This window comes from Brachyistius frenatus, unplaced genomic scaffold (assembly GCF_029030835.1).
Source record: "Brachyistius frenatus isolate BFR_SWC_R1_liver_20210118 unplaced genomic scaffold, ASM2903083v1 Contig_7, whole genome shotgun sequence".
NCBI classification, from domain to species: domain Eukaryota; kingdom Metazoa; phylum Chordata; class Actinopteri; family Embiotocidae; genus Brachyistius; species Brachyistius frenatus.
In genome coordinates this window covers 7,015,001-7,042,019 of record NW_027210606.1, presented here as the reverse complement: position 1 = coordinate 7,042,019, position 27,019 = coordinate 7,015,001, and the positions used below count along the sequence as shown (strand labels likewise).

Sequence of the window (27,019 nt, the reverse complement as noted above, 5' to 3'; positions counted from 1 at the left end):
GTTAATGATTTTAGGAATAAAAAGATTAAATCCCAGCTAGACTATTATTCATAGGACAACACACAAGGATTAATGATGTTAAATGACTGAGGTGTCCTCAATTCAGTGTAGATTGACCCACAATATCTATTCTTCTCTCTCTGTGTGTTCTGATTGATGTTAACAGATACATAGTGTGAGTATCAAGCTGATGGTTTGTCTGTTTGTTTTGCCAGAATACGGTGCTAGATAAGGAGACCCTTCAGCTCACCGCTCGTTGTTGTCCAGGGCCACAAACAGTGCCGTGTCCACCATTACTGGCTGGAGACAAAGTCCCATCTGCTCTCCCAGACGAACCAGCTTCTCCAACCAAACGGGCACCATGTGCCAAAGTACCAAAATCTGACAAGCTGGCTTCACCCACCAAGACTGGAGCGGCTGCTGAGCCGGATGCTACACCCACCTCTAGATCTCCCTGCTCTCACTCGCCATACGACAGCCACCCGTTAGCTGCTACGCTCGATCTGCCTCCCTGTGGTCCTATAAGTTCGCTTCAGTTCTCCCCTTCCCCCACTGCCGAAGCTCCTTTGCCCGTTTCCTCCCCTCCTGAAGTAGAAACGTCACCGACGTCACCCTCAGCTGCTCCCTGCTCATCTTTGGAGCCTCCCACGCCTTCTCGTCCCCCCGCTCTGTTTACCGGCGCGCCCGTCTCCCGTCCTTCCCCATCACCTCTGATCAAACCGGCCCAAAATGCCCCTTCTCCCACCGAACCAGCAGCATCCCAGTCTTTCTCTCCCACGAAACAAGCGTCCCCCCGCCCCGTCTCCCCCATCCAACCCGTCGTGTTCTTCCCGCTCTCTTTCCCGACAAAACAAGAACCCTCCACGCCCTCCCCCATCCATCCAACCCTGTTCCCCTCTCCTCCCTCTACACCTCCCAGATCCACAACCCCGCCCTCTCCCGATGGCCCTCCTTCTCCCGGCCTTGAAGAACTTGTGGAGAAAATCTAAATGGTTTGTCTATTTCAGCAGCCAGTCCCCCCCCCCTTCCCCCCTCCCACTCCCTCTCTTTCCACGTACAGAGGAGAAAGCACGTCACGAGGAGGCTAAAAAAAACCACCAGATTAAGCATTTATTATTACCTGTAAACTGAGCCAGTGACTGCCACATCCACGTCTTCTCATTCTTATCCCACTCGTCACGAGACGGAGGATACGAGGCGTTTTCTGAGGAGTCTTGTCGATTGTCTGTATTTGTCTTTATTTATTAGTGGAGAAAGGGAATTAACTTAATATCACTGTTCTGAGTGGTTTTGTCTTTTGAAGTCATGCATTACTGTATCACATTAATGTGAATTCTTTCTCTTATTTAGTGTCCCATTTAGTGGCCCTTTTGTAAATAGTTGTTCAGAGCAAACAGATCTTATCGTGAACTCTTGTTGTTTTAGCAGAGGGACAGAACTGTATGTCCATAATACAAATATATCTGCATACCAACACTCTGAATTTACTAGACTAGCTGCCTGTAGTGTAGCCATCCGGATGGTAACAGCTAATTTACAATTTCCTGAGTGTTACTGTCACAGTGGGTGAGCAAAATAACAGTAATGTCCATTTAATTTATCAAATGAATCAGCGTTTTTAAACAGTTTCAGCTCTACTTCTGTGTTTCTGCTTTTTGAAATAATGTAAAAGTGGTGAATATTATCCACATGCATGTTGTAGGGTATGTCCACTCAAATTACAAGATATTTAATTAGTTAGCTCTGGTTCAGTAGTTCCCAAACTTCATAGTTTGTGATCCTTCACAATAAAATGCGCATGTTTATCCGTGGTTACCATTTTGACCAGAGGCTCGGATTATTTAACTTAAATACTTTTTTTTCAACAAAGGGAAAAAGAAAACATGACCAAAAAAAAAAAAATGTGTGTAGCGTTAATGTGCTCTTCAGCTCTTCTATCCTGTTCTTCATCTTCTGCCAACCACTTCAGATTTATCTGGTGACCCTTGGGGAACATCTCCACAAGTGGTTTATGGACATGAACATACTGCTGTTATGTTTCAGTAGCTGCAATAAAAAAAAAAAAAGTTTAAATCTGCGCAAATGAACCTAAAACTCTTTGCATGTCTAGAAACCACCTGATGTAAGTGGGAAAAACATGTTGTTGTTTTTTTTTTTAACCAATTAGGCAGTCTTTGTAAATTATAAAAGCCCATTAGGTACAGCAGATTATTTTGTTCACCCACTGAATGACCGTCATGCTTTCACTTCCAGTCACACCCTGAATGTTTGTATTATTTGGTGTCCTCACAGTGTCTGTACACAGTGTGATGAACCCAAGCTGTCCACCTGAAACTTGAAGGTTTGTATTTCCATGTGCGTTTGAGCAGTCAGAGCTGCTGTACATAAAAACAGGGGAAACAGATCCAACAGACATTAAAACCAAACACCAGATTTGCTTTTCATGAACTGTAATTTATCAAATCCAAATTGAACACAGCTACGATTAAAGTATCGCACAGAGATGACACGTTTACCAGTTGGTGTAATTTTGTCCTGATAACGCTGTACTCTTGTTGGCAGCGTGAAACTCATCAACACTGTCCTTTCAGTGTTCACTTCAGGTTTTTGGTCTGTTGGATTTATAAGAAAAATAGTTTTGTCACAGTGACAGGTTTGTACCTGATCACTGGCTTACAGCTCATAGTTTAATGATGCCTTTATCCAAACCAGCTTGGCTGACAAACGATATCCCGCATTCCGAATCATATCAATTTAAAAGTGATTTGTCCTCGTTTGAACTCCCTCCTCCAGTGGTTCATTAGCCTCTTCACCTCTTCAGGACTTCCCGCTGCACGAGTCCTCTCCCTCTTCCTTTCTCCCCGAGACGAAACCCTCTCATACACAAAGTCAAGTTGGTACACAATGTCATTTAGTTTCTCCTATGTAAATGTAATCGAACTAGATTTACAAATGCTTTATCATAGCTGTTTGTAAAGGGAAAATGTGTATGAAAAGACAGTTTAAAGAGCTAGATCACATATGTCAAACTGGATTCATGTTTTTTTTTCCTTAGGCATAGAGCGGCTGCTTTTAATGTCCCACTATTTTGGAATAGTTCAGCAAAAAAACTGTAAATGCAATAAAGACTTCAAATCAATATTTGTTTGTGGGGAATGTGTGTGAGCAGAGGTTGACCACCAGAGGGTGCTGTGCACTCTTGGTGATGCCTGATGACAAATACACCAAGAAGAGTTCAAGTTATAAAATTCAATTTTATTGTCAGAACTCGGCACACAAAACACTCCAAAATGATTGCAAAAAAAAAAATATATTGGTAGATAGATAAAAGTAGTTCCCGTATAACTGGAGATTCAAACCACATCAAAGCACAAACTTTAAAGAAAGGAATGTTTCCTGAAAATCAACGATACAACTGGACACTTGTTTTAACACAGGACCGAAGGAATATGTGTCATTAGCATTTCCATGCTGAACATCATCACTCATTCCGTGATTTCGACTGATGGGAGCGAAAAGACAAACGGGAAAGTCCTTCCTTTCATTGTACATCTCACTTTGCTCTTAGCTGCTTTGGAGACTAGACTCGAAGAGGACTTTGAAGGTGCTACGCTGGTTTAGACACTAGGTATGGTATGTCATGACACACGATTTGTATTTATTCATGTAAAAAATTAGAATCTCAAACCTTCACTTTATCCATCATACATTAAAATCAAGGTTCCTATTTTAGAAACAAAAAAATGATTCCCTACTTTCATCTTCAGTCAGTTAGGAAATAAATGTAAAGTTTTGACTCCTTCACAGATTTTCAACGTCACTGATGCAGGGAAGTTTTGTGTTTTGAAGTATTAAATAATGATGCGAGAAATCTGCACTGATATGTTTATATGAGTGGTGAGCCATGCACAGAAAACGCAATCTTTTAGCAAGCACAGAGGTACAGAGGGAAGAGCAATCTTAAATATGGAGGACTACATTTAAACATTATATATAGATATTTATATCCCTCTTCATTTCTCCTTCTATCCAGTACATTTATTATGTATTCAAACATTTCATATCTACCTGCTGTGTTGCCAAAACAGGAAAAAGCATGTTAGAGTGAATGATAGCTTAATAATTATTCCCCACATACACACACCTACAGAAAAAAAAAAAATCATTCACCCTAAAGTACACAAATATTTGGATCAAGAGAAAAGGTTCTCACTAACTCCCCACAAATCCCTCTTTTTTTTTTTTTTTTTTTTTCTGGAGGAGATGAAAATAGACTCTTACAGCTAAAAATAGATTTAATAACATAACCCCCACCCCAAGATTTATATGAAAATTTACTATCTGATCTACAAAATATAGCAATGCCCTTTTTAAAAATAGTTTGATTCTTTTACTATAACAGGACACGTGTATTTTTTTTCTTCTTTCAGTGAGATACATTCAGGATATCAGGACAGAGACAGAATAGTGCCTTTGATAAGAGTTCACACTTGCAACCATTTGGAGTTTTTCTGTTTAGTCAGTCTGCTGGTTTCACCTCAGTACCGGGTCTGGTACTCGTGATGCCACCTGTTGAAGTCATTGTAGAAGAGGACGATACTTCCAGATGCCATGCCGGTGATGATGCACCTGAGGGGAGTGAAGAAGAACATCAGGAGGAGTTTTATTTTAATTAGCTGTGAACTTGAATATTCAAGTCTACCTAATGTGTTCTCTTTTCTGCATTCTAGAGGGAACAACTGTCATTTTTACCCCACTATATTTCAGAAATGTATGATCATCTCAGAAGAATATATTGTATGAAATACTGTACTTCCATTGGCTTGATCAGCCACAATATTAAAATGCTACTTACATATTCTTACATCATCCATAGAATTATAAAATATATAGTGTAACCTGTGTAATGAGGAGTACTGTATGTAACTTTTTCTCAGTACCAGCCACAGTATTCACCATTTACTGCAGAATGACAGTAAATGGTAACAGCAGAAAAAAAAGATGAGTCATAATGTGAAACCTCAATTATGTCAGTTAGACAGAAATAGCTGTCTAATATTTGCTAAAATTATTTATTAGCCACCAAATAAGGCTTTAGCAGCAAAAACCCTGAGTGTACTGACCTGAGCAACAGGATGTTTAATTGCTTTTGAATTCAATCTTTATTTGTAAAAGGAATATTGTGTTATCGAGTTAATTAAAAGTCACAATAAATCATCTCGCTTTAAGTGCAGGAACACTTCTGTACTTTTACTAAAAAAAAGAATAGGATTTATCGGATTGGTCGATTTTATCGGCCGCTATTGGCCTTTCACATATTGGTGTATATCTTGGCCTACATGAAACTTGAAAATAATGCAGAAAGAAATGATTGGGGTAATTTAGAAATGGTTCTATTTGTACTTGTTATTTAAAGTTAATAAAAGTTTATCGTTAAAGTGTAAAATATCCTGCCACCATCACATATCTTTGTCACCACTTGACAACATGTTTTTGTTCTTCCTAATATCAGTAATTACTTTTTTATTTTTCATATTTAATAATAATATTATAATTCTTTTATTTCAGCATTGCAACATCTATTTCAGTAAAGGATCAGAATACTTCTTCCACCGCTGGTTGCAGGCAATTTTTATGGAAGTGTTTCTGTGTGTGTGTGCGCTCGTTACCTTTGGTCATGCGACATGGCCATGGAGCGGATTCCTGCGTCACAGCCCGGGTAGGTGAACAGCTGTTTGAGGTCGTGGACCTGCCAGACAGACACTACACCTCCATCACCACCTGTCAGCAGGTACTGGCCGTCACGACTGAGCAGCATGGCCTGCCAAAGACAAACAGAAAGCGTTCATTATTTAACTTTTTAACGAGCTCCAAAAGATGTTGCATTCATTAAAGCTTATTAACATTAGAAGAGATTTCAGAGTTGGGTGTCGTTTTCTAGTAGTAAAGCTACTTCGGTGCTAAAAAAAAAAAAAAAAAAAAAAAGAAGAAAAACATGGCAGCAAAGCTCTTCAACCTAGAACCACATGCATAAATTGTCTCTGAATATGCCTGGTGATCTGGGACCAGTTTATCTCTACTGTCAAAGTAAAGCTCATACTGCGAGGTCGTGTGATCTGACAAAAGATCCCAGGTCAGCGCTGCCATCCTTTGGGGCTTTCTGTACACAGACCCCGACTCGCAACAAAGATGGCTCCCCACAGTGAGGCTCTGAGATTTACTCGTCTCATCTGCTTTTCCTGCAAACTGTAGCAGCTGAATGGCTCCCCCGGGAATCAGATGTACACAAATCAAGTCATGTGCTGGAGTCTATTATGGGCACAGTGCAGAGTGGAAGCCGAAACTGAAACAGTCAGGAGCATCAATCAGCAGGAAAGCGTAGCTGATGAAATGACGAGGCAGAATGTAAGTTCTAAAAGCAGCAAATGACGCTAATTCAGAGCTTTTGTCGTTTGTGGTTCCGTGACACCAGAGTCCGACGTCCTTCAGCTGCGGCCGCTTTGCCGTGATTCACTTCAGTCAGCAGCGGCATGTGTGTTGAATCAGGATCACATTAAATGTAAAAATGAAACTTAAAGCTGGAACAAGTCATTTTCAGGGACTTGGTTTGGGAAGGAAAACATAAATAAACCTTCAAGAGAAGCACCGCGTAGATCAGACGGAGGGAAAACTGTAGCTTAAATTAAGCAAATGTTTTGTATAAAAATAACTTTAGTGCAATTTCCACACCGAGTTGAATGAGCTCTGTTTCTCATTCTTTTCATGCACGCACTTTCAGGCCCAAACTCGCATGTGAAGGCGCTCGCACACAGAGACGGATACAAAGTGGTCACACTGTGGTGCGCTCGCACTCTGGCGGGAGGCCACGAGAGTCACTCCAGCCTAATTGCCACGTTAGATCATCATCCAAGATGGCCGGGAATGGAGCATGACTGAGTGCAGCGCTGGTTTGATTTGTGTGCTGTGGGTCTGCTTTGTGAGTACAGTCATTGTCTGGCGTATCAACATTCAAAGTTAATCTGACAACAGCGATAATGACAATGCTCATTTGAGCCAGTCATGATCAATGCACTTCAGATGAATTATAGTACATGGGAAAATGTATGTCTCAGTGTACCGAGTAGAAAATGGCCACCTTTGGTTGAAAATTAAAAAAAAAAAAAAGTTAATTTAAATGCATTTGATTGGACACCAACTATTGACAGTATTTAAAGGTGGAGGTGGCCTCCGGTTTTGGAAAAAAAAAAACAGAGGCCAATGCAGAAATGCCATAAGCTGCGATACCACTGAGGGCCACTAGGGTTTGGCATCAAAACGACTCCAAGGCAAATAGCTTTTTCTGTCAACTGTCCGACCCCACAGTGACCAGAGTGTTCATCAGAGCTTCTCTGCTGAAATAAAGCTGCCTTGTGCAGCCTCAATTATAACAGTCACAAGCTATGAAAACCAAAACAATGAGATGAATGAAGCTAAAATGCTCAGCGCAGCCGAGTCAAACTGCAGATTTGGGCGATCATTCTCCAGGTTTGTCACTACAAAAGGTTCCATTTCTTAATAAAGATGATAATTTGATTAAAAAAAAAAAAAAAAAAAAAAAAAAGTTTTTCTTTAGAACAGCTTGATTTAACCATCTGTCAAAGCCAGACATTACTTCGCAATATTCATCTATTTTGAAGTATTTACCAGTTCCTGTGCTGTATTAATGTACTTGTGTATCTACTAGCAGAGTGCATGACCTTACTGGAGCGCAGCAGGAGGCAGGAGAGCTGGCAGACATGTCAGCCTGGCCAGGTAGGAGGCTGCAGACAGACATTATAAATCAGTCCTCTGCCACTGGGGCGGTCAAACAAGATGGCCGATGGCTCTGTGGGGGCTAAGATGGCTACCTGGGCTCGGATGACTAAAAAATGACTCCAGCAGAAACACATGCACTTTTAATGCCCATATTTCCTACTTCTCTCGGGGAACAGTGGGTGGATTCTTGGGGCTGGAGAAGGTAAAAAAAAAAATTGAATTTATGGTGCTGTTAATCCCCCTGTTACACGGATGCAGGCAGTGAAAAAACTGCTGGAGTGGTTACACTGCCTGAGTTATACTAGTACTTAAAAGAATGTAATCCATTCAGCATGGCTTCTGTCACCCGATTCTGCTATTAGACTAAGATGCCGACTGTTAGCCTGTCATCTAACCTCTGACTCCAGACCCCTATAAATTCTCAGTCCTACTCTCTCGCTCTCTCTCTCTCTGAGTGTACACTGCAGGCCAGGACAAACACTTATTTATCCTGGAGTCCTACTGTGCTGAGGCTCCTAGGGCTAAGAAGATTGATTCTGGTATGTACACCAGTGCACTAAATACTGTTGGAGTCTCAGAGCAGGAGGGTGGAGCTACAGTGGTGAAGTGGGAGGGGGTTCGAGGCTCTCAGACTCACTCCAAGATGTTAGGATTTTCTTAATGCCATCTGACATAGCTGGAATTTACAACAGCAGAGCAGAGCTGACAAGGCAGGCAGTAGCCTGCACTGTTCCCAAGTTTCATCTTTAGAGGGAACTCTGGGAAAAGCTCAACCAGTATCTGAAACATCGTTAGTTTCCCTTAAAGACACAATAAAGTACTCAGAAACCTTGAACGTAAACTACTTATGCAGTCACGGTAATGCGCTCAATCACTATTTCAGTATATTTGTGGCTTTGTGTTGGCAGGTTAGGAGTCCGGGCACAAGGAGTTTCTTAATAGGAACCAGGCGTGTGGCTGTCTGTCAGAGCTGGCTTACATTTCCCAGGCCAAACCGGAAACAACGGGTCGGGAAACCAAAGGTAGTAGCCACTATCTTGTGTCACTCCGGCCACAAGGGAGGAAATGTGGGAAATGGGGAATGTACCGTCCTGCGCTTGAGGGTAGTTAATGGTGCCGGTGTCCAGGACTGACCACTGCTCTGGAATGTTCTCCACTGCCGCAATTTGACCTGACAACAGAGCTCTGGATCAAAAGAACCATTTTGTCGGGTGTATGTGGGTGAAATAGAGAGAGAGAGAGATGTGAAGCTGTAGTTTGTCCCGGGGCATGCCGACCTTTACCTTACTCAGATCTCAACCTGAAACCTAGCCTTTAATCAGTGCGGGGACTCCACACTGATGGGGTGCAGACATACATGTGCAAGCAGCTCTCATTATGTGCCCTCATGCAGAAATCGACACCTCCTTACCTTAATGCTGTCCTCCACTTCCATGTGTCCCATCAGTTTGCCGTTGACACTGAAGAGACAAAACAGTCCCTTGTCATAGTAGATCATGCAGTGTCCCTCGGTGGAGGACTGGATGAGGCGGGGCCGCAGGCAGCGCTCTGGGCCCTCCAGGGTCCGCAGCAGGTCCCCATTCATGGAATGGATCAGACAAGGACCCTCTGCACACACCGGAGACAACAAGTTAGGCATGTTGAGTTTGAGGTTTAATTCATGTTTAACAAGTTAAACATTTTCATTTTAAATTTTTTATTTTTTTTATTTTTGTGTAATATTTATTGGTGCAGTTATACACACTCACACTCAAACATAATACTTATAATAATATTTTTTTTTCTGAGTTATTTGAAAATGTGTCCCATGTCTCATTTATTATGACTCAAAAAATAACTCATGTATTCATATATATATATTATACATACACATATATATATACATATATATATATACACACACACACACACACACACACACACACACACACACACACACACACACACACACACACACACACACACACATATATATATGTGTATGTATACTGTGCTATGTGCATTGTACAGTGTGTACATTCAACTTTTCTTTATGGTTAGAATATACACAATGTTATACATTCTTTGGTCATTTAATTAGGGACGCCCTTACAAGCTCAGATTTTAGACAATTTTATGTTTATTACATATTATATTATGATTTTAACTGTATAGATATACTTTCTTTAGTGCCTACCTCGGATTATATGCAAACCATTTGTCCTTTGTCTGTTTGTAGTGTTCAAACTAATAACGGCATATGTTTGTAACATTGTGGACATGTTTAGAGAGAAAAGCAGTCTCACCTTTGCTGCCACTGATGACCAGGCCCAGCTCAGCACACACACTTGCACAAGTCACCTCGCAGTCATGGCCTGTAAGGATGGCCCTTGGTGTGGTAAACACTGCTGGGAGAAAACACAAAACAATTGTGTATATCACTTACAAAGTACCGCTTTTTGGTCACTAGAGGGAGCAGAGCAAAAAAAAAAAATCCCCCCCTGAACATTTGTTCATAACAGCTTAGAAAGAAATGAAAAAAAAAAAAAATGCCAGACTGGTGTTAAATTATTTCAGCTTAAAGAGTGTTTTTTTTTATTCTATTTTAAATGCATGTATACTGTGTGAACTGCAACTTGTTGTCTTGCACACACATTTCTCCCCTCATTCGCTCTCCCTCTGCAGCACTTGTCACCATGGCCTCCTCCTATGTTTAAAACCTTCTTCCCCTGACTTCCTTCACTGGATCCAGATGTTTCTGCATTAGACGCAGAGAGAGAGAGAGCGCCAGAGAGAACGAGAGAGCGCTACGGTCCAAATCTTGAAGTTTGTGTGATTTTGTTTTGGTTTGAACTGTCAGGGCGAGCGACAAAACAAAATCGCCTGTTACTTCTCCATCCGTCTTCTCTGTCTGTGACACACACACACACACACACACACACACACACACACACACACACACACACACACACACACACACACACACACACACACACACACACACACACACACACGAGTTTTCTGCGTTATTACATTTCAACAAATGTAAATTCATTAACTGCAGACAGATGCTGTATTAAAAAAATCTGGTAAAACTATCAAAGTTTTAGTTGGAATGCTGCGGTGCGAAGCAGTGTGTGTCTTTATGGTTCAGTAGTGGTTCACTGCTCAGAGAGCAGTCTTATCTTTGCTGACCCCATCTTTTTTCTGTTGGAGGTCAAGTTCAGCTCAAGAGGACGACCATGGCAGTAACACTCGAAAATATGTACATCATTAAATAGCTCAGTGATGTGATTTAAGTAAAATACCTTCCAATATTAAAAAATTCCTTACAGTAAATGCCAGTGATATCATATTATTTTCAATATACTGCAACAATTTTAAGTGCTATTGAAAGAGAAGTGTCTTCCTGACTTAATGTAGTTTTTCTCTCTAATTTAATTAGATGACATTAAACTCAATACAGGTTGACTAATAAGACAGATTCTTTTTCATAAAAGCCACAGCTACTGTTAAACTTTAATTTGATTTAGCAGAGAGACTCTCCACAGACCGTACAGCTCACTTTACTCTCTTGTAAAAACGCAAACAAGCGGGCGAGCTGAATATCAGCAGTGTTTTAAATCAATAAAACAATCAAATCCATGTGTACGGCACGGAGAATATTACAGATAACAAGGTAATACTTAAATCAATAAATGGATTATTATGGAAGAGACCTTCAGCAGGCATGCATGTTGATGTACTTGGAAGATTTATAAAATATTTATTTGAGTTTGTCACATTTTTAATGCCAGTTTTTTGTTTTATTTCCTTATATCCAGCTGTCCCGTCCACTTCACGAACGTGTACCCGCTGCCCAAACTTTGGTTACAGCAGAGCAGCAGCTTAAACATCTACATTTCATTCCGTTAACTGGTTAACAGCCTCAATGTCGCTAAAAGCAAACATATGACCTACAAGCCGGCGAGTTCAAGCTTGATGTTGGATGTTGTAGTGAAGATCAATGAAGTTGATATACTGATGTATCAGTTAACATTTCGAGCCTCTACCTGCCGTTTGGTTTAAATTAGAGCCACATCTGATCACAATCTTATACCTGTATATGACAACAGCTGCGACGCAGAGGAAGGTATCAACTGTCTGTGTGTGTCAGTGTGGAGAAGGGATCTGTGTGTGTGTGTGTGTGTGTGTGTGTGTGTGTGTGTGTGTGTGTGTGTGTGTGTGTGTGTGTGTGTGTGTGTGTGTGTGTGTGTGTGTGTGTGTGTGTGTTCATACTACCCATGGTGTGGGGACACATCTTTTCAAACAGCCAAATTGTGGATATAAAAAAAAATAATTCAGATAATGCAGACAATGAGATTTTAGCACGAAAAACTTTAAGGTTCAAAATGAAGGTAAGAGCTGTGGTTGGGTAAGTAGTTACAGTAGTTATAGTAGTAGTTATTGTTAGGGTTAGCCTCCAGGAAATGAATGTTAAGTCAGTGTAATGTCCTCTGAAGTGATACAGACACAACTGTACGCGTGTATTGTTGCTCTAAGTTGTCAATTCCTGGTTTCTAAACCTCAACAGGCGTGATAAGGAATGAGAAAGAACTTGGGTTTGAATGAATGAATTGAAAGGTTCAATTAAAGTGTTACTGAACACAAGCCTACACTCAGTGTCCAGCTAATTAGATATACCAAACTAAAACTGATACGGTCTAACACAATAACCATGCAAGAAATCCTGTGTTCATAAAGGATATGATGTTCAGTTTATGTTTAGCAGAGATCGATTCAACTATAAGGTCATTTTGTTGGCTGTAGTTTCAGATGAGATATTCTTTATTGTCCCGGAGGAGAAATAGGTATTGGGCACAAGTGCTGCACATACAGATAATCTGAACATGTGCATAACACAACACAGTAAAGACACACAGCATGACTGTGCCCATAGTACACAGGAAACACACGCATCTAAGTCGTAGAGATATTTACAAGAATTAAACAATAAAATGGAAAACTGGATGTAAAAAATTATCCATAATTAAATTAAATATCTACATAAAACAAGTTAAACGGTATTGCATTCCTCGTCAGTTACTATTTAACATTAATCACGTGATTTAAATAAACAGGTGATTTGATTTCAAATTCATTCGTTATTATTGGTAGAAGAGTCTAATGGAGGTTTTGGGGGAAAAGTACAGCTCGAGACCTTTACTGTCTATTTAACGTCCTCCAGGAGGTAACAATCTATACTCAGAATACTAATATGCAATGGTCCTCCAGTTTTGTGTGTGTTTGAATTCTCTCAAGTAAAATGGAGGGATGGGCAACTCTCTTTTTCATTTTAATTTCTTTTTCCGCCCTACTGTTGACTGCGACGGTGTTGTATCAAGCAGACAGAAGGTTCTCAGTGTTGACACATCAGTTTTGCTTACTGTTAGTGTGTGTGTGTCCTTAAATACCTCAAATACAATTTCACTACCTCCAGTGATCACAGGCTCACAGTCCCTCGCCTCACCAGGGTCAAATATCTCTTTCGGTTTGTTTACATTTAAAATGAAGTGGCCGCTATGACACCAGCCCCTGAAGTCCCTCTGACACACGGAGGGGAGGTCATAACTATGCAGCAGGCTTAATACAATCGTATCAATGGAGAATTTGATGATGTAATTATTATTAGCTGGCTGCTGCTAAATTAATTTGTGTAGAGTGTGAAAAGGACATGTGAACTCACGCAGCCTCATTGTACTCCTGTGACCATAACCTGTTTTATAAAAGGCAATCAAATAATTTGACAAGTGTGCCATGGAGTGAATGGAAGGCAGAGCTAACATCACCAAATAGATCATTTGTGGTCATTTTTATCAGTATGCAACAAAAATATATTTGTGGTGTTTTAAACAATAATAATCAATTACTGTTAATACTTGAACCTTCAAAAAGTTAGGAACTGTGGCAGAATTGTTCCATTAGACTTTATTAGTTTTAACTATGTGTACCTAATAAACCAGTATTTGACTGTTTTTTTTATTCATTTAAGATAGATATATTGGTGTTAAAATTTGTACACTAGACAACTTTACACCAGTAACATCCAATTTTAAAAAAATGTCAAAGATAGTTTATTCTTTAGCAACAAAAAATTATTTCAGAGTTCAGTCTATTTAAAACAACAGATATATAATGACTAAATGAATGCCCCACTCAGCTGATTTCTACTATGTGGCCGGCAGATGGCAGCAGTGTCTGTGAAATCTCCTGCTGTGAACAACAAAGTGTCTGCAGGAGGAACCAAGTGTGCACAGGTCAGCGTGTACATGTGCATATCAGCCATTCAGATGCATTTGTGTCAAGCTTATGAAGTGTGCGGGATGTCCGCAGAACATTACGCATGAAAAGGAATGTATGTGTGTATGTGTGTGTATGTATGTGTATGTATGTATATTTGTGTGTGTGTGTGTGTGTGTGTGTGTGTGTGTGTGTGTGTGTGTGTGTGCGTGTGTGTGTGTGTGTGCGTGTGTGTGTGTGTGTGTGTGTGTGTGTGTGTGTGTGTGTGTGTGTGAGAGAGTGAGTGTGTGTGTGTGAGAGTGAGTGTGTGTGCATCTTTGCATGTGCTCTCATTCAAGTGTACGAGCAGACTTAAAGTGTTTGAATGTTTGGAAGAGGAATAAAGAAAAGTGTGCTGTGTGTATGTATTTTGTGAAGTGTGTGTGCGTGCAGCAGGACTTCATGTCTGGGAGGGAGAGCTTCCTGCGGTCTGGGGCAATGGAGCATCATATTGTGGTGGTGAGGGGTTGAGATGACGACTGCTTTGTCTGCTCCTCTAGCTTCAGCTTGGTAACCGGCACTGAGCCGACTGAGGTTACAATGACACGCACGCGCACGCACGCGCACGCACACACGCACGCACACACGCTTACAAGTACATGTACAGCACAAGAATGAAAACGTAATAACATATCTGGCATGTTAAAAACAAATCCATAAATAATTAAAAATGAGTTTATTTTTGGAAAATACGCAGTTAATTTGTTAGACTTAAGTTGTGATGCATTGTATGATGCCATTATTTGTGTCACTTGTTGTAAACATTCCCAGTGATGCAGCAAACAACAATTTCTAGGCTGTGATAGTGATTAAAATTTTAAATAAAACATGTAAAAACAGAGTTTATTTTCATTTCTGTTTTATTTTAAACTCACAAAACTATCCTTCTTCAAAAGTTTATAAATTATTATGAATGTAAAGGAATTAATAAGAAAAAAAAAATGTCAATTCTAAAATCTCATATCTGTGTATAAACTGAGTGACAATCATCTCTGCCGCTCTGTCCCCCATTTCAAAACCCAATGTGGCTTATTAACCAAATCACAATTTGTCATAAATTTCATCCCATTTGTAATAGATCACTTAACAACATGTACGGCAATCTAAGCTGACCAAATTAGCACCGAGGAGGCCAAGGACTGAGCAATGTGTGCGCAATGCTTTGATCATGGCTAATGCCATATGTTATGGTAACGTAAGGGGGGCCCCCAAGACATTTTTCACTTTTATCGACTAGCGTGACCCCGTGGCCCTCGGATGGTGGTGAACTTTCATGTGCTGGCCGGCGACCCCCAACATCACATTTAACGTCTCTAAGTGGCCCTCACTTTCACTCACATTAAAGACAGATTCTCTCTCTCTCTCTCTCTCTCTCTCTCTCTCTCTCACACACACACACACACACACACACACACACACACACACACACACACACACACACACACACACACACACACACACACACACACACACACACACACACACACACACACACACAATATCTGGCCTCACAGAAATGCACAAAATCTCAAACACATTATCAAAAGCTGTTCCTGGTGCGACAGTGCTGCGAAATCCAATCTGTATGCAGGAGGCCCGGCCTGGTCAGACGAAACTAGTTGTTACTTTACAGAGGGAGGCCGTAAATCACACAGTCACAACTGTCTGCGAGAGGGAGCACTCAGAGAATACCCGTGTGTGCGTGTGTGTGTGTGCGTGTGACATATTGGGCTGGTTCACCAGTGTACTTACTGCCTGGGCTCTCTCCAATGCTGCTGTGCTTTCCATTCCAGTACCACAGCAGCAGGGTGGCATCTCTGGATCCGGACAGGACGTAGCAGTCTCCTCCGATGTACGACTCGGAGCGGGCCAGACACGTCACCACATCCCGATGCCCAAACACTATCTGAGTCAGTTTGCCTGCAAAAGCACAAACAAATACACAAGCGCGTACTTAGGAATCAATATTCATTCGATCGTAAACAAGAAATGAACAACGAACTTATAAATAGCTGAAAACAATTGAATAATACAGGCGATATGGTTGTAGCACATAATGTTATATTGCAGTTCAATAACACAAACTGAGTATGAATTTATTGTGAGTTGTCGTTCTTTGAACTTCCCACCATGTGTTTGTTGATCATCTGTCTGCTCGGCTAGTCGATCCACACAAGATCAGACTCCTACTAATTCCCAGACAAGAATAAATATTTGTTCCAACTTTGTGTGTGCGACTGTGCACATGCAGTGCACTCCATGTGTATATATAAAGAGGCTAATTGCTGTCAGATTTCCAGACCACAGCTCCACTGTCGAGCTGTCTAATACTCATTAAGCTCCTCACAGTGTGACCTCTGCAGTCAAACAGTGGATAGTTTGCAACACATGACATTTCTGTCTGGGTGTCAGAATCACTGTCCGCTGGATAATTAAGCTGTACCTCGCTGAAACGAGGGGGATTATTATGAAACTGGGCGGGTCACTGACTAAACTCCCAAAGATGAACAGAGACATCAAAGATGGAAAATGTTTGACATTTTTATAAACATTGAAAATAAGTAATGATGGCTGCTGCAATAATGGCTACCATGCACCTCCAATCAACCACACACTTCTGCTCACACACACACACACACACACACACACACACACACACACACACACACACACACACACACACACACACACACACACACACACACACACACACACACACACACACACACACACACACAAATTGAATTGGATGTGTGTGCATGCCGGCGTACGAGGCTATGTGTTTTGTGCACGTGTACCAATCAAGTCTTGTAATTGATAAAAAAAAATAAAAAAAACCCGGTTCTTTAACCTGGGGGATTTGGGGACCTCGGTGGCAGCTGTTGAGCGTGTGCGATTAAACTGTGTTCACTTTCCAGTCGCACACCCTGGTGGCAGTCACACAATAGAGCTATCTCTGTGCTCCGATCCCTCCATCCCTCCCTCCTCCATTAAAGACAGGGAGGGCCCGGCCTGTAGAAATTGAATCAGAGTCCGTTGTATAGATGCGTGTAGTATTGTGAATGGGGCTGTGGGGCGGGGGGTAGCAGAATACAGAGATGAAGCTTCAGACAGTTTCATTTAGGACCCCTGACCCGATGGCATATTTGTGTGTGTGTGTGTGTGTGTGTGTGAGCGTGTCTGTGTGAGAGACAGAGAGAGAGAGAGAGAGAGAGAGTGTTTCCATGTGCATGTTAAAACGTCTGCATTGGAAATGTGTACGCAAGTAGCAAGTCAGTGATATTCAGGTATATACGATGCTACTGTATATTCAACTCAGGTGAATATTTCAAGATGTGTAAGGGTATGGATGAGGTAAACATTGTTAATGCAACACATTCTTCCAAGATTTACAATAACTCACACACAGAAATCACACTGAACTCCACTGAATTAAAACAATAACTTGAAAACAGTTTTGAGCTACAGCTGAAAGAGTCTTTAATAAATGATGCAGTTCAGTGGTAAAACTGACTGTAGTGATATTAGACTACAGTGAACTGTTGACAGCACACATCCTTTGAACTAGCTAAAAAAAGAGGAGTAAATACAGACAGCCCAAATGTGGCAAGCTTTCATGTAAATGTAGAATAACTTCATTGTTGGGACAACAATGATACAATGGAGCAACAGTCCAGGAATGTAACGTACACTGTCTGTGGCATGACAAATAGACATTATCCTGTTTTGTTTATGGAATTAATAATAAAGTACTTAAATGCTAAAAACTAATAGCAGCTGCAAAGTTCATTACATTACATAACTCAAGAGTGTTGGGCAAAACAAAAACAAAAACATACTCGTCTGTTAAAGACAAACTAGCAGTGTGGATAAGACGGAGAAATACGTCCTGAGGATGGTGCTAGAGGTAAACCAACGGAGGTTTATTCATTTCAAAAAGGTTAATTGTACGGCATAATAGCTTTTGAATATTTGGAAAATAATTAAAGATGGCTGCGAGCTTTCACTAATTTATTTTCTGTCCCAACCAAAGTTATTGAGTAAAAAGTGCAATTAGGTTTTTGTGGAGACACAGAGATCACAGTGGAGATCTGATGTGAAGACAAAAATAAGGTCTGCCACGGTGATAATAGTGTCAACTATATACCTTATTTTCACAAAGTTAACTATGTAGAAACAAGACTGCAACATGGACACATACGGGACACGCATAAAGGTTCCAAACAAGTAAAGATATTATCTTGCAATATAAACCTAAACTCTGTGTCTCTATGTAGTCATAAGATAGAAGAAAACACAGTCAGCCCTGAATGAAGGAAGATTTTTGACACCACTAATGTTATTTATTCGTAACACTGCTTGTCCAGTTAAAATTAGACCTAACTGGTGATCCTGATTACGTCTAACAGGTTGCACAATACCTGAGTCAGTGGAGTAGACCCGGAAGCTCTTGTCCCAGAAGCCACACAGCAGGATGAAGCGGTTGTCGGCTGTGATCACAAAACACTGCGAGTTGATCTGAATGCTCTGATCCAGCAGGTCGGAGATCTGACGGCGATGACTGCCCACGTTACTGGCTGGGGGAGGGGCAGATAAAAACAATGTGAGCAAATAAAAGATAACATGTGGAAAATGTATACAGAAGTATGAAACCTGGAGCTTGATCCAACAAACACTTCGCTGTTTATATATCAGCTATTTTCAAAGAGCTCACACGTGGATGCACCTCAACTGAAGTTTCAGCGCACAGTGGAAGGAAGATTTGTGAGGGAAAGCATAAAACATCCTGGAGGTTAAGTTTATGGGGACTTCACATTTTCCGTGAGAGTCTAAGAGGCTGAGTAATGGTAGAGCATGCATAGTATTCACAAAATATGTACACCACTCAAGTCAGAACAGGCACAGCAAGTCGTGTAATTAAGCCTGGTAGGTTAGAAGGCAAATTTATTGAATTTGTCTGGTCCATAAGCGGTATTTTTTTTCTTTCCTAGAGAGATATGTTCATTGTAAAGTGATTCTTCTTTTATGGGGTCAAAAGGACTGGAGAACAGGTGCCGGAGAGGGACTGAGAAAGTCCAGTATATATCTGCTACAACTAATACGTCAACCAATTTTTCACATTCCTCAAAGCCACAGATGACTCAACACTCTCCCTCAATTTACTGTGTTTAGCTCAGACTCCTCCTGGAATGCAAACAGTGTAAATATATTACTGACAAGGGCAGAAATCCCAGCTCTCTCCCCCAAAACACACACACACACACACACACACACACACACACACACACACACACACACACACACACACACACACGCACACAAAATATACTATTTATTACGTTATTTATGCTTTAGTGTTAGAAATGTGAGATAAAAGTAAACAATGTCGAATTTTAAAGTAAATGATAAATAATAAGAGATTTAAAGGATAAAGTTACCCTAAAAAGAGTTCACTCAGTGACAAAAACATACACCCACAAGATACTTTTAGAAAAACATGCAATGAATGTGTAAATACTGATGCACAGATAAGATTTCTTTTATCCCGCCTGTGCAGAGGGTCAGTGAAGGAGAGAAACACAGTACTGTGCGTGCAGATAAAGATGAATATCTGAGCACCAACCCTGGTTATTTTCAGTAGTCAAGTGTTCGAGAAAAAAAAAAAAAAAAAAAAAAAAAAAAAAAAGGGGGGGGGGGGGGGGGAAGGGGAGGGTGGTGGTCTGGTGAGACCGAGAGTGACCACAGCATTCAGAAAGAAAGAACAGCTCCCCTCGCAGATGTGCAGGAGGCTGCAGGAGAGCGACTGAGGCGAGAGGAGATAGAAAGAAGTGGCTCGTCTCTCCCTGCTCCGCCGCTGCATCCCCATACATCACTGCAGCTCGGCACTCTTCTCCTGCTCATCAACAAGTCGTGAAGGATGAGAGGCGCCCATATTGTCCTGACAGCCGTCCGCCGTGCATTCTCAATCACACATTATTACCACATTCATATTCATTTCCATTGACACGCGTCCTTTCCCTCCGCTCAAATTAAACCAAAGAGGATGCAGAAAGGGAGGGAGGAAAGGGGACGATGGAGAGAGGGGTGGGGGGAGGGGGGAGAGAAGGGGAGTTGATGATGAAATGCCGGCCCAGGCCACAGCTCATTGCATTCCAATTTGCATGCAAATGGTTTAGTGTGAGAGCAGGGCCTATATCATGACGAGTGAACTGGGGCAGAGGCTGAGAAACAACTCTAATCTACTGTCCAGGGACACAGCCCTACAGACCGCCATGAGTCACCAGGATGCCAGCAGGATTCATACGCAAATTCACACAAAAGCTCATTTCATGCATATGTAAGCTCACACTGTAAAAGAATACACACGTGTCTGAGGATTCATAAATGACAGCGTACCTATCAGAGGGTCAATTTCCACAGGAAGTTGGTACTGCTGGTCCTGCACCGTTGAGCTCTGATGACCTGACAGAGAAGAAGACAGATTGGATTAATATTGTAATTGTGTGGCCTTGTGAAGTGGATGCTGGATTTGAGTTCATTATAACACAGTGAAAACTATAACCATAAAGTCACACTGTGACCTACTGGCCGAAAGAGTTCTTCAGTGAATTACACATCAATTATGTCAAAAAGCCACCACGGCCATAGAGAATATCAAGTGCTACAAAAGAATTGCTTTGCTCAACCAAGTCAACAATATGCTCAAAAATATTGACTTTACACATGAACAAAAGCTGAACATCTTTTTGTCATTATTAATAATTAACTATATTTCATCATCATCTCTCTCCACATCCCGTTGGACTGTGCATTAGGTGTGTCAGGACTTCCAGGACTTTAAGGAACTGTTTTCACTGTAATCAGCAACATTTATGTCTCATTGGCACTTTTTTTTAATCATCTATTCATTTATTGATGGTACAATTTGAGTAATCATTCTGTTCTTGGCCCTGTTTTTAACCCACTGACATTGACTTTTGCTGGTCGTTTATTTTACTGCCCTGCTTTTTAAACCTAGATGTATATGTGAGCTACTGGCTACCCAAATTTCCCAGAGGGGATGAATAAATTATGTATCTATATTATTCATATTATATTTTTCATTCCTATTAAATATTGCGATTCCTCTCAGTAGGACTGCAACTAACCATTATGTTCATGACATATTAATCTGAATTTTTTTTTAAATTGTATTAAATAACTGGTAGCTCAGTAACAACTTACACAACTTAAAACTAATGAAAGGGGCTCTGACATTTCACATGTTGATTTAAACCTCTCATTACACCAGAGCTGTTAAATAACGTGCTGCTGATCAACTAATTCATTCCTAACTAATCTCTCCTGCACCAGTTTATTGATTTATATCTGATAAACTATGACAGGTAATTATTATAAAACCCTACAGTATGTGCATTGTCCATTTGTTAAATCTACTCTACAAGTTAAAAATAATATGCTAAAAGTTTTTCAATGCTGCGCTACTTTGGAACAACCTCATGAACAATTTGTCATTATATTACTGCATTCTTGATTGCGAGATCTGAGGAGACCCTCGGGTTTGCACGTCTTTTGTCAAATTTAAGGGCAACAGAATCCAGTGAATCCCTGCAACTATTGGACTACTTCTGAGAAGCACATATTTTGTTTATTACACCAGCTCACTAAACCAATTAAGTTAATCAGTGTAGTCTGTGGTTCGCATGGATGAGGCTGCATTCTGCTGAAAACCGATCGGTCTTCATCTTCATGAACTCAGAGATATCAAATTTAATGTTTCTTCCAGGACAGGATGGATCTTGAGTAAATAAGGTTTTGTGAAGCGAGCGGCTGATGTATAGAGGTGGACGTGAGACCTAATGCTGGCTGCTACATGTGTCACATTTGATACTGCTATCTAGTAGACACAGTCAATTGTCTCCCAAATCAACGTCCATCCCATGGAGACGAGACGGGTCGACCCTCAGATAAATTAGACGCTAAAGTACGGAGGAAAGATGAAAGGAAGAAGTATGACAATGATTCTGTGATAGTAAAAGACACAGGCTTAAAATGCCATCACAAATAAAGATAAAATCATAGTTAAATTAATGTTTTTGTTGAGACAAAAACAATAAAACTATCCAAATGAATGTGTGCATGGAGAAAAGTCTCTCACCTGTCAGACCATGCCACTTGTTGACAGCAAAGAGGCGGTTGGCGGTGACGGTGATGATGGCAGGCGACGTTAGACCTGGCTGGGTGTTGGCCGCTACGTGTGTCACAGGAGAATTGGACGGGAACTTCAGCACCATGATAACATCCTGCTGCATCTGCTCCGTAAACATCAGCGGTGTCTGCAGGAGAAGATACTGTTCAGGCGCCCGGGGACGGACAACAGGACGCAGGGAGGAGAGGGAAAAGAGCCGAGATATGGAGCGGCAGAAAAAGAAAAGAGCAAAGCAAAAAAGATGGTGGAAGCGAGGAAAAACCAGAGGGAGAGGGAGGAAGCAGAAGGACAGAGAGAAAGTTAGGAGGCTTGAGCAGGATAGTAAGCAGTAATAAAGCAGGACAGCCAAGCTAGGAAAGAGTTAAAGTTTGAATAGGAAAGGCAAGAGATTTCTTTTGAAACAATACTGCAGGAAAAGCTGGAATAGAAAGAATCTCAGAGGAAACTTCATTCGAGTTTCACAGTGTCAGGATTTTTGTGTTTTAACAAAAAATAATAAAAAAGAAAAGAAACCTAGGCATTCATTTAAAATCCCCATTAATCACAAATGTGTTTTAAATTGAATTAGTATTTAAATTAGTATTTACTTTTGAAATGAACAATATTTAAATATCAGTATTAGTTCAGGATTTTTAATGAGGTAAAGAGCAGAGCTGATTTTAAGATGATAACTTTTAATGATGAATTTGAACTTTTTTAGGAAAAATGTGTACCAGGCACAAATTACTAATCGTACCACAGCATTTTTATGTACCTTGACTGGGGAGGGTCTTTAAGTACACAAAGTATAAAACTGTTTGGAACCAAAACACGCTTTAGATATACAGTAAACAGTTTACTGTGTTTTGCATTACTTTGGGGAGTTTTTCCGAGTAAAACTGTTTATTTTCACATTTCCTCTGAGCCCAAAGTGTCTTCTTTACATTTAGTTGAAATTATATATAAAACGGAGAAAAGGAAGATATTCCAATATTTGACAAGCTGGAAACAGTGAATGTTGACGGATTTCATCTTTAAAATACACTCGTAAACTAAGTCGATTGTCAACATTGCTGTTCATTTAGTTCAGCTGTCTATTTAATACATTGTTCAAGCACTACTTCTGAGTTTTGTGAAATACATCTTAAAATTGTAAAAGCTGCATTAGATTTAAACTTGCTACAATTATAAACATACAGACGGAGAGAACATCTCCAAAACAGTCATAACAAAAAAAAAGTAAATTTCATGTACCCATCAGACTGTTTCCTCTGCTTAGACAGGTTCTGGAGCCATTTGCAGAGTGTTTGTACTAAGCAGCTCTAACAGAAAGCTATTTTCCTCCTTGCGTGTAAAGAAGAGGAACATCAGTGTTTAACATCAGGAACCGACCTGAGTGAATCCGGTGTGTCTGACAGCTAACCAGAAGCACTGACAGTATCATTACCACCAGCATGGGCAGATGCCGACACTCTGACAACACACTCGCATGAGAGAGGATGGAGAGAAAGTAAAGAGCAGGATCATGTAAAAGAAAAGAGACCAGGGCGTTCTGAAGGAACATGAAGCTGCGGGGAGGGTTAGGAATGTGTTTGAAAAATGGCGTCCGAATATTATGGTTGAAAACTATACATGGTGGAGGAAAAATAAAAACATTTCATAGGAATGCAGTTCGGCAGCGGATTCAAAGCTAGTCTGAGTTTGTGTCTGTGTGTGCATGTGTGCGCTGGGTGGTGGTCTACAGCCAGCTGTCAGCGCCACAGGGACACCACACTAATAGGGACTCATGGGGCCTCGGCCCATCACATGCAGGCACACTGACTGCACTCCTTGGCCCTTAAAGGGCCGTCACATCAGAACTGCCCTTCATTGCTCTCGTTCGCTGATCTCCTCTGTTTCCAGCTCAGGTGGAAAATCTGGCTCAGATCCAGTTTTCCAGCACGAAGCACTGCTGTTCCCTAGAAAACCTCTCACTAAACGCACATGCACACAAATGCCTGTGATCTCTCCCTTCCATGCACACCTCACTAATGATGAGAGAGGAGATGCTTTTGAAACTGGGACTTTATTTTCCCACAGTGGTAAATGGAGAAAGAGAGGACAGGATGACAAGAATGTGTTACAAATTAAAAAAGAAGAGTTATGTGCCAACGTCAGCGCTGACCCAAAATCTAAAGAAAAAGTGGATAGTGGAGCTTAGCTGTCTTCTGGTCTGCCTAAAGTTTTTAAACTAGAGGTTGTACCTGCATTTATATGTTATTTGTTTGTGAATGCTTTTGCACGCAGCACTCACCACTTGCATGGCTGAGCTTCGGGGTGGGTGTGGTTCAATGAGCAACTGGCAGGGGGTCTGTCCAAAACTCCTAATTTGAGACTCCACGGCCTGAGGGGGAGAAAGGAGGAGAAATATAAACACAGAAAAGAGGAATGTCAGTCTTTTTCATTTCATTTCTGTTATTGTCTTGAATTATTGTACGTCAGATCCACTTCATCTTAAAAATAAAAACTCCGTTTGTATGTGCAAAATGACCATATTCTATCCCGTCATATTTCCTGAGATCACATTATTATCTGATAAATGCTCCAACAATCTCATTATGTCTCAGTGAAAACAGGAGGAATACAAAAGCCTACTTAGCAAGGGGAAAAATGCATGCACTTGTGTTCAAGCACATGTACACACTCTACATATAAACATACTTTTTCACTGTCCGACTCTCTCTCTCTCTCTCTCACACACACACACACACACACACACACACACACACACACACACACACACACACACACACACACACACACACACACACACACACACACACACACACCATCAATTTATCCTCCACAAGCACACAGAATCAGAGGAGGGCTGGCCAGGCGGGCTTGTAGGCTTGGTTAGGTGGTGTTAATGAAGAGGTATAGGACCATAAATGTCAGAGCAGACGCCGGCTGAGCAGCCTCTGGACATCATCACACAGCTCACTGTCAGGCCAACTAGCACCGAGTGGAACACACCCACAGCAGAGTTTGGATGTACGAGACTACACCAAAGTACCACAATACTCGAGGCTGTCCTTCTATTATTTAGAACTGCAACAAACAAGCGTTTTCATCATAAAATTCGACTCATTTATTTCTTTTTAAATTAGTTCAACTATAAACTACTACTATACTACGAAACTATATAAGAAGATGATCAAAAGTTCTGAACAGTTTTGGTCAGTTAATCAACTAACTGTTAAAGCAATACTGTTATTTAGTGTCAGAAATGCAACGAAATGTTTTATGCTACAATTCAATATAATTTTTTAAACAGAAGAATCGTAATTCACTTGCAGTTGCAACTGAGCAGAGAATACGAGGTAGAAAAGAAAATGTGTGCATGTACAATCACACAAAGATATTTCAATTTATTTCTATATTCTACAAAAAAAACCTTTAAAATATAGACCCAATAGAATACAAGTGTCAGTGTAAATGTTAACAACATTAAGCAGACAATAGACTAAGCAAATCCATCAAATGCAGCAGACCCGTTGTGATAGATAGTTTAGAAAAAGGGCCATGCAGAGAGAACATGACCAACACGAAATTATGACAGTATGTTGGTGTGCACCGTGACTGGTTGTGTGGGAGTGACAGCTTGTGTGTGTAGGCTGAGACGTTTGAGCCTCGACTTGGCGCGGCCTGGGAATGAGCTCATGGTCGAGGCCTGCATGTGGTATTTCCATGAGAAAAAGGTTGGGAAATTAGTCTGCTCATATCCATTGTCTGAAACTAACCAGAGACCAAAGAGGCGCAGAGAAGGAGTGAGTCTAACTGTCTATTAAAAAGGTTTCATCCGCAGCTTTAGGGCCAAGAATTAAGCACCAAAATCTCCATATAGCTCTGTTTTATGTGAACGTAGAACTACAGTAAGACACCAAGGATATCATGCCGGTCTCTCTGTGTTCCCGACCTTTGTACACTTGTAATACACCATAAAAATACAAATGTGTTTTTTGATTCCCCTTTTTATTTGATCTCTATTTACATCTTTTTGAGCAGAAAAATTGGCTTTAATCCCCTAAATAAAATTGCTATGGATTTAATTATTTAAGACTGGCTTTGTTAGACCCTGAACACCAATACATGATTAGTACTTCTTATAAGAAACGAGGTCAAATAGAAAAGATTTTGGTCTGCATCTCATGCATTTATGCATGTTTTATAAAAGAAAACTATCAAATGGATGTGCTGCAATGCCTCAAGATGAGGATCTATTAAGCAATCTGTGTGGTTCGGTGATATCTCAACAGATTGGAAACTTTCAGAAGAGACTTTAAAACTGTTTCCTTGTTAGCATGACTGTCTGTGGTTTTGTGTTCAAGCCAAAAGTGCATTGTTGACCTGAACACATGCGTAAGTACAAGCATGCTAGATCTGAAAGGAGATGTTTCCATGATTCAGAACTCAGTGACGCACATTCATTATCAGTGGTGTGTAAGACTGGATTGAAAAGGTTTAGAAACAAAGAGGTCCAGTTAACGCGCCGATATCAAAAATAAGAAAACCTCAGCACACGATTTCAATCTTAACATGTTCCCTCCCATCCACAGTTCGTGCGTTAGTGAGAGGACGTCAGTGCATCATTCAAGGTCAAAGTGCCGCCCATCTCCACTGACTGTAGAGCAGAACATTCTGCTTAAGCTAATGTGTGGCAGAGACTCCTCAAAGCCACTCAACCTATCTTCATTAAGT

General features: G+C 40.8%; 2 protein-coding genes across 6 annotated transcripts in view; one reads left to right on the top strand and one right to left on the bottom strand.

Moving 5' to 3' along the window:
* dclk2a (doublecortin-like kinase 2a) overlaps positions 1-3,139 on the top strand; it is a 41,540-nt gene extending 38,401 nt beyond the window's left edge. For both annotated transcript variants that reach the window (XM_069689271.1, XM_069689270.1), the window contains exon 17: positions 216-3,139. In XM_069689271.1, coding sequence (XP_069545372.1) covers positions 216-989 — 774 coding nt within the window. In that variant the 3' untranslated portion in view covers positions 990-3,139. The remainder of the gene's footprint in view (positions 1-215) is intronic.
* Positions 3,140-3,234: 95 nt separating this feature from the next.
* lrba (LPS-responsive vesicle trafficking, beach and anchor containing) overlaps positions 3,235-27,019 on the bottom strand; it is a 190,191-nt gene continuing 166,406 nt past the window's right edge. For 2 of the 4 annotated variants that reach the window (XM_069689264.1, XM_069689266.1), the window contains 9 exons: positions 24,573-24,662; positions 22,250-22,427; positions 20,488-20,553; positions 18,513-18,668; positions 15,844-16,011; positions 10,080-10,181; positions 9,206-9,402; positions 5,670-5,821; positions 3,235-4,629 (listed from right to left, as the gene is read on the bottom strand). In XM_069689264.1, coding sequence (XP_069545365.1) covers positions 4,539-4,629; positions 5,670-5,821; positions 9,206-9,402; positions 10,080-10,181; positions 15,844-16,011; positions 18,513-18,668; positions 20,488-20,553; positions 22,250-22,427; positions 24,573-24,662 — 1,200 coding nt within the window. In that variant the 3' untranslated portion in view covers positions 3,235-4,538. Of the gene's footprint in view, positions 4,630-5,669; positions 5,822-9,205; positions 9,403-10,079; positions 10,182-15,843; positions 16,012-18,512; positions 18,669-20,487; positions 20,554-22,249; positions 22,443-24,572; positions 24,663-27,019 lie in introns of all 4 variants that reach the window. The other 2 variants (XM_069689263.1, XM_069689267.1) reach the window with 2 other exon arrangements.